Source organism: Brassica oleracea, chromosome C5, assembly GCF_000695525.1.
Source record: "Brassica oleracea var. oleracea cultivar TO1000 chromosome C5, BOL, whole genome shotgun sequence".
NCBI classification, from domain to species: domain Eukaryota; kingdom Viridiplantae; phylum Streptophyta; class Magnoliopsida; order Brassicales; family Brassicaceae; genus Brassica; species Brassica oleracea.
The window spans coordinates 33,919,859-33,927,952 of NC_027752.1; the positions used below are offsets into that span (position 1 = coordinate 33,919,859).

The window sequence follows — 8,094 nt, forward strand, 5'->3', positions numbered from 1 at the left end:
CCAGAGCGACCTCTCGCAGCGAGGTAGCGTACCCGCTCTGGGCCCAACAACCCGTCGACAACTTTCGAGAAACGGAGCGACCAAGACGGAGCGAGGTGGGTACGTCGCGTGTCAAATCCATGGAGTGCGAAGGAAGTCAGAGCGACGTCCCGGAGCGAGGTAGCGATCCCGCTGCGAAGCTGGAGCAACCCACCAAAGCGGGGTCACGAACCCGCGCGCAAGATTTATATTTGGTCGATTTTTCATGTTTTGCTGGACCTTCTCAGACTTGTTTTTGAGGCCCACTAGGTTTTTAGAGGTCCTATAAATATTCTCTAAACCTAAAATTAGGACTTAACTTATTATCTATCAAATCAAAGACCACTTTGGAGTGAAAGATCTAATCTTGATCATTATCTTTTGTGATTGCTTGATTGCTTTGATCATTAATCATGTTTAGACTTAGATCAACTAATGATTTAGTGTCTACCATGATAATGAGTGAGCAGTCATCTTTGGATTCATGGGCTAGAATGATTAGGATGATTAAGTGATGATCTAGAATGTTTTAGAGTACATTAATATGTTTCCTTGCTTGATTGAGTGATCTTAACGCTAATCTAGAGTTGGCCATTTTAGATTAGAACTCTAGACATTTCATTGCCCGGAAGTTGTTCGATGAAATGTCTGAGCCAACTCAACATGCTCTTAACTTACCCTACCAAAAGGATTTGATGTTAGGGGAGTTTAGAAAGTTGAATGATTTGTTCTTAATGATTGCTTGATTGACACAAACCAAAGGAATTTGACGTTTGATCAATGAGAGTAAATGAGCTTTTGTCTTAGAAAAGAACTTGCTTAGAATTGCTATCTAGACTTAGGGGAATGTGTTGATTGAAACATTGCCATTTTAGATTAAATCTTAGTCATCTGAAATCAAAATCATATGACCATGATTTCTCCTTTATCCATTTGATTGAAAGTTGCTAGTTAGTTGTTATAGAACCTTGTTAGTTTAGGCCGTGTTCATTTACATGTCGCGCGACCTGCGACATGCGACCTGCGACTGATCGCAGGTCGCAGGTTGTTGTTCGTTTTGCTGTCGCGTAACATGCGACCTGCGATTGGTCGCAAGTCGCAAGTCGCAGGTTGTTTTTCGTTTTGATGTCGCGCGACTAATCGCGCGACCAGTCGCGGTTCCCATTTAAGTCGCCCGAAAAAATAGCGACTAAAAATTAAGAAAATTTTGATCGCGCGACTGGTCGCAGGTCGCAGATCGCAGGTCGCGCGACACGTAAACGAACATGGTTTTAATCGCAGGTCGCAGGTTTAGTCGCAGGTCGCAAGTCGCAAGTCGCGCGACACGTAAACGAACGTAATCTTAGTCGCAGGTCGCAGGTCGCGCGACACTTAAACGAACATGGCCTTAATCAAACCACTTCATTGAACTGAATGCACTTAGATTAAGTTTGAACTTGCTTTCTCTTTGCATCAAAATACTTAGAAATAGATTGACATCTTAAATACTACATGATTTGAATTAGGACCCTTGAAAAGTCCATTTCAGTCTTCTAGTCAATGCATAGGTTAGTTTCACAACTGACTTTATGTGTGTCTTTTAAAGACGACTTCTCTCGAAGTCTTCCGTTTTTCTTTGCTTAAAAAAAATAGAGAAGACTTTCCGGTAAGTCGTCTAGGATAAACAAATTAGTTTTGCATCTCACCGGATTGTGTCAGAAATGTAACTTTACCTAGACGACTTACACGGAAGTCATCCAAGAGAAAAGTAAAAATAAAATATTTAATTTTTACTAGATGACTTCCAAATAAGTCGTTTCAGGTTACTTTTGCAATTGAAAAATAAAATTTAAATATTTAATTTTATCTGGACGATTTCCATGTCAGTCTTCCGGTGGACGATTGACATGGAAGTCTTCTAGGATTTTATTCCGAGATTCTGGTCAAACATTGGTTATTACAGAAGACTTACATGTGAGTCGTCTGCTGGAAGACTTACATAGAAGTCGTCCAGATAAAATAAAATGGTCGTCCGGATAAAATAAAATATTTAAGTTTATTTTTCAATTGTAAAAGTAACCTGAAACGACTTACATGAAAGTTGTATAAAAAAAATATTTAAATTTTATTTTTCTATTGGATGACTTCTGTGTAAGTCGTCTAGGAAAAATCAAATTTCTGACACAATCCGGTCAAATGCAAAACTAACATGTTTATCCTAGATGACTTCCATGTAAGTCATCTAGGAAAAATCAAAATTTTGACACATAAAGTCAATTGCAAACTAACCTATGCATGGACCAAAAGACTTATGTGGAAGTCGTCTACGTTAATGTTTAATAAAATTTCATTTTCTCTAAAACTATAAAGACTTTTAAACATTTTCTTGTTAATTCATGTATATTAGTCAATATTGGGGCTCCTGAATGAAATTCATAACTTAATTGGTGATAATTATGAGGTTAACAATATTCATGCTTATTAATGTTTCTAGCTAATGAAAGAAGATTTCCCCATAAGTCTTCTACATTAATTTTAGTAAAACTTGTATTTTCAACTTTAAGATATATATTTTTTAGCTTTCAAAAGTGTTAAGTAACTTCAAGAATATCAAATCATATGGTTTAATGTGTCTTCTTAGATTATAAGATATACTTTTTAACTTTCATGACATTTGAAATTTTAATTTTCACTTAAAATTTGAGTTTTCCGCTTAAATTTTAATTTTCCTCTTAAATTTTCCCCTTATATTTAAATTTTCCACTTGAAATTTAGGTCTTCTGAAAAGTCTTCCGGAAGACTTCCCAGAAAACTTCTAGTGAAACTGTTATAGGTTTGAACTAATGTAATGTTTGATTTTTTGTGAATTTGACTAAGTTTTCTTGAGAAGTTTTCTCTATTAGTTGTAGTAAATTTGACTTATTTTTTGTGTTATTTGCTATTGAAGTTGTATCAATAATTTCAATAGTGTCAAGTATTTTTGGCAAGATAATTAATATTGTAGACATGAACATATTTACCAAATTTTTTCATTAATATTTTTTCAAATTTACAAAAGAATTCACAACTACAAATACAAATTACAAAACTGACCATAAACAAAATTATTATAGTTCATTCCTCTACAAAGACAAGTTTAAACTCCATTTGACATGGGAGAAGACTTCCAGAAAGTCATCTAGTGTATTAAATGTTAAAAGACTGAAAAAAGACTCCCCTGAAAGTCTTCCAAGTCTGTCTTAGATCTGAAAAACCTGCATATCCAAAAGCATTTGAATAGCTTCAAAACATAGAAAAAATTCAAAAATAAGATAAGAGCTTAAAACAACCAAAAGAATTTTCAAAAAGTAAGAGCTTTACGCAACAAGAGGTTACCAAATAAGACTAATATGATTTATAGATCTACCATTAAAGGAGTGGAAGATAAGAACCATATAATGAAAAATCAACAAAACAAGATGAATTAGTGAGAATGACATGAGATAAAAAAAATGATAAATTGATATAAAGTTTGGTGTTTACAAAAAAAAAAGATAAATTACGAAAAAGATAAGAGTTTTAAGCAACCAGATGTTACCAAACGAAGAAAAACTAGACATATAAACTTGGCTTATTCTTGGGTTCACCCCCTAGGGTGAACCTCTAGGTTCACCAACCAATATGATTGTGTTGTTTCATATTCGATATCTTTTATAAAAGAAAACAAAATATTAGTAATTACAAAAAAAGAAGAGACATGAGAGAAGACTCCGCAAGAAGTCATCCAGAAGACTTTCAGGAAGTTTTCTAGTGCATTAAATGTTAGAAGACTTTCACATCTGTCTCAGATCTGAAAAATCAGCATATCCAAAAGCATTCAAATGGCTTCAAAACATAGAAAAACTTCAAAAATAAGGTAAGAGCTTAAAACAACCAAAAGAGTTTTCAAAATATAAGAGCTTTAAGCAACAATAGGTTACCAAATAAGAAAATATGATTTATAGATCTACCTTTAAAGGAGTGGAAGATGAGAACCATGTAATGAAAAACCTGCAAAAACAACATAAATCAGTGAGAAGACATGAAATAACTATAAATTGGTATAAAGTTTGGTGTTTTTAAGTTCAAAGGGATTAGAGAGAGGTTGGAGGGTTTTAGAATGAGAAACATTACATTTTTGTTGCAGTCATTTAAGAGGAAGAAATAAAATGTGTAATTTTCTTTATAAAGGGATATAAAATTCCAACAAGGTTAAAGTTTCTCGATTCAGAAGACTTTGAATTAAGTCTTCTAATAGAAAACAGCCTAGAAGACTTACTTGAAAATCTTCTAGAAACTAAAATATTTTTAGCGGGAGTTAGAAGACTTCCCTGAAAGTCTTCTAAGTGATAAAATACTAATCACCATAATACTTCCTGGAAGTCGTCTAGACCCTAAATATAAATCTTAAACTCAAATAACTAATTAAATAGAAACAAACACTTCATTGAAAATAAAAAGTGTTTAATATACACAAAACTAAACACATATATGTCAAAATTTAATTTTTCAAAAAAAATGTTAAGCTTCCAAAATCTAACCCAAGAATACATACAATACTACAACATATGTTATCAAATCCTAAACCAAGAAATATCATGACTCACTACTTTCACTCATCTATATTGAAAATAATTCAAATTTATTATATTTTAATTTATATCACTTACAACTGTTTATATTTATATGATTTCAATTTTTTTCCCTATCAAAATATTTTTTACAAAATTTATAAAAAAAAAGTTTAAGATCTGCTATACGAGAAGACTTACAGAATCTCTGAAGACTTACAGAATCTCCGAAGACTTGCAAAATCTCAGAAGACTTTACGGAGTTATATTCATAAAAATGAATTATGGTTTTTTGTTTGGTCATAAAGAACCGGTTGTAATTTCACTAGCCTTTTGAGTTATTTTTGCATTTCATTCAAATTTGAGATAGTTTTGGAGTTAGAATCAAGTTTTCGGTCATATTTGGCAAATTCCCCAAAAGAAATACCGTCAAGATTACAATGTATAAACACATGTATAATATGGATACTACCAAATATAATAAACATGTTAAGAAGACATTTAATAACTCTGAACATAGAATAATTAAAAACTCGGACGCATCAAAGAACCCTATAGACAAATTTATATGTGAAAGGCAAGAAAGTTAGTACCATGGTGTTAAGTAGTACTAGCACAAAGACTGAAGAAGGGGTCTACTACATGTGGGTGAGTGACTAGTTAGTCAAGATTTGGTAGTTAGGGATTGCATTAAATTTGCCAACATGAATTAGATGGGCAGATGAATTAATGATGATCATTATTCACTCTAAATCTTTACTATTCTCACCTTTTATTTAATTTTTAAATTCTTCATCTCTAGCTACATGATCTATATAAAGGCCTATTCAGCGGATAGAGTTCCTCATCATCACATACACAAAACACAAAGTTCAAAATGGCTTCCAAGTCAATGCTTCTTGTTGCCTTACTTGTCGGTTCTTTAGCTCTCACTTCATTTGCTAGTGTCCCTAACAGGAAGCTTAAGAGTGGTCTCGAGGATCAAAAGACGTTCTTCCACCATCCAGGCGGTGGTCTTGGTGGAGGCGGTGGCCTTGGAGGAGGAGGCGGCCTTGGTGGAGGAGGCGGCCTTGGTGGAGGAAGCGGCCTTGGTGGAGGAGGTGGTCTTGGCGGAGGAGGCGGCCTTGGCGGAGGAGCTGGTGGCGGTTTAGGTGGAGGAGCTGGAGGCGGTGGTGGTTTAGGTGGAGGAGCTGGAGGTGGCGGTGGTTTAGGTGGAGGAGCTGGTGGTGGAGCAGGAGGAGGATTTGGCGGAGGAGCTGGAGGTGGTGCTGGTGGAGGTGCTGGTGGTGGATTTGGAGGTGGAGCTGGTGGTGGAGGTGGACTCGGAGGTGGAGGTGGAGCCGGTGGTGGATTTGGAGGAGGAGCAGGTGGTGGATTCGGTGGTGGAGCGGGTGCTGGTGGTGGTTACGGCGCCAGTGGACTTCCATGATGAGATCTATATGTGTAACGTTAAAGGATGGAGTGCAATGCATGGCAACGTATTACAAAAAACACTAAAAAACGATTTCAACTAAATTAAGTCATTCATTCCATCATTTTGTGTCATTACGTTGTCATTATTATCGAGCTCTTAAGAAATAAACGAATTAGTTAAAATAATAATTTATCGAGCTATAGTATACTAGCCTTATTCAATGGTTTCTTTGATCATTTATTTCAATCGGCTATTTGTCAATGCACAAAGTGAAAAAATTAACTTATAAAACCCTAAACAAAATAGATGTAACATTAACAATGTGACAACGAGGCACGACAATAACTAAAACCTCCTTTTCTCCAAAACCTTGCCGTAGTAAAAAAATGTGTGGGATAATGTCTAATCATCCTATTCCGACATACTCAGACATACTCGTAGTTATATCTGATATGAACTCCAGCAAATAAATAAATTTCGACATGGACTTATATATATAGATGAAGCTAAAATACACGGAAATGGCAAACCTACTTAGGGCAACCCCATCGGCAAGTATTTTAAAACAGGTTCTAATATCAAAAATAATAATAATTTAATCATGTGTAGTTTTGGAATTAAAATTAATTTCTTCTTAGAAAAATAAACCAATCAGAAGTTGCCAAATGACACATGAAGATCAGAAGCGGTTTTTCAAAGCTCCACTTTAAGAATACAATCTACTCTTTTTTTGTTCTTTTTCATTATTTTAATATTTTTTTGTTTTAAAAACGCAAGCTAGAAACGGTTGTTAGAACTGCTGATACTAAAAGCATGATTAATGGGAGGTTCTTATGATGAATTTTTAACGGAATATAAGAACATGTCTCTTAATTTTTAATTAAAAAAGCTAAGAACTGGCTCTTAAATAAGATATTTAAGAACCGGTTCTTAGCTTTTTTAGTTAAAAGTTAAAAAACGGGTTTTTATATTCCGCTAAGAATCTCATCATAAGAACTTTCCGTTAATCATGGTCTAATGTCCGACAACTCACAAAGGAACTGGAAATGGAAAAAAGTACAATAAGTATATATCTGAAAACGAAAGAACATTAAATAGCAACAACTCATATTTTTCTGATACTTATGAATCACAGTCGATCGATATTAAAATGGACAATATTCTAATACACCCTACAAACTCTCTGAAAATTTCTTAAATACCAACTTATAATATATCAATTCTTTTCATTTATTTTTAAATTGAAAACATGGCTAACTACAAAAATACCCTTAATGAATTTGCTTATCTACAGATCCAACCTAAGTTAACCCATTCGATCCGAGCTCAATCGGATCTAATCCGGGTACCTTCCTCCCCTTAACACGTGTTCTCTTCCTCATCCTCGTCTTCATCAATCTCTCAAAAAAAAATTGTCTCTTCTTCTCTCTCCTTTTTCTCTGCTGCCAACAAAGAGATTGAAATCCTTTTTTCGCATCATCTCATCTTCACAAAGAAACCAAATTTCCATCTCCACAAAGGGTTGACCTTGATCTCAAGCTCTCTGTTTTTTTTTTCCTTCTCGTATCTGTTTCCTGTACTAATCTTGACTTTGTGATTTAGGTGAAGTGCAGGATCCCCAAGGGCGATGAACTCTTGTTGCCTACGTCGGGTTTACGGTTCAACCCGACAATGCTCGTGGACCCATGAAAGGAGGAATTAGATATCACCCCGAGGTTACTCTCTCTTTCAATCATCTCCGTGGATCTTGAGATTCTTAGCATCTCAAAGTTTTGAACTTTTGGTTTTGTAAGGTTGATCTCGATGAAGTCAATGCACTAGTTTAGCTCATGAATTGGAAGATGGATGTAGCTGACATTCCATACGGCGGAACATCCGAACATGGTGTCGTCTATGCCACTGAAGCTCTTCTTGCTGAATACGGAAAATCGATTAGGGGGTTGACATTTGTAGTTCAAGTAAAGCTACCTCACCTCTAAAGCTTTATGTTGTGTTTATCTGAGTGTTGAGAGATTTGGTTGGTTTGTGACAGGGTTTTGGGAATGTTGGAACATGGGCAGCCAAATTGATACACGAGGAAGGTGGAAAAGTGGT

The 8,094-nt window shown here is 35.1% G+C and overlaps 2 protein-coding genes across 2 annotated transcripts; both read left to right on the forward strand.

The window, feature by feature from the left end:
• The first annotated feature begins 5,408 nt into the window (after nt 1-5,408).
• On the forward strand, nt 5,409-6,188 carry LOC106292887 (glycine-rich cell wall structural protein). The gene has a single exon (XM_013728555.1). The coding sequence runs from the start codon at nt 5,464-5,466 to the stop codon at nt 6,013-6,015; it is 552 nt and encodes a 183-aa protein (XP_013584009.1). The 5' UTR covers nt 5,409-5,463; the 3' UTR covers nt 6,016-6,188.
• Nucleotides 6,189-7,793: 1,605 nt separating this feature from the next.
• On the forward strand, nt 7,794-8,094 carry LOC106293517 (the record flags this gene model as incomplete). The annotated part of the gene is given in 2 exon segments (XM_013729196.1): nt 7,794-7,958; nt 8,033-8,094. Coding segments are annotated over 2 exon segments (191 nt in total), but the record flags the coding sequence as incomplete, so codon positions are not given.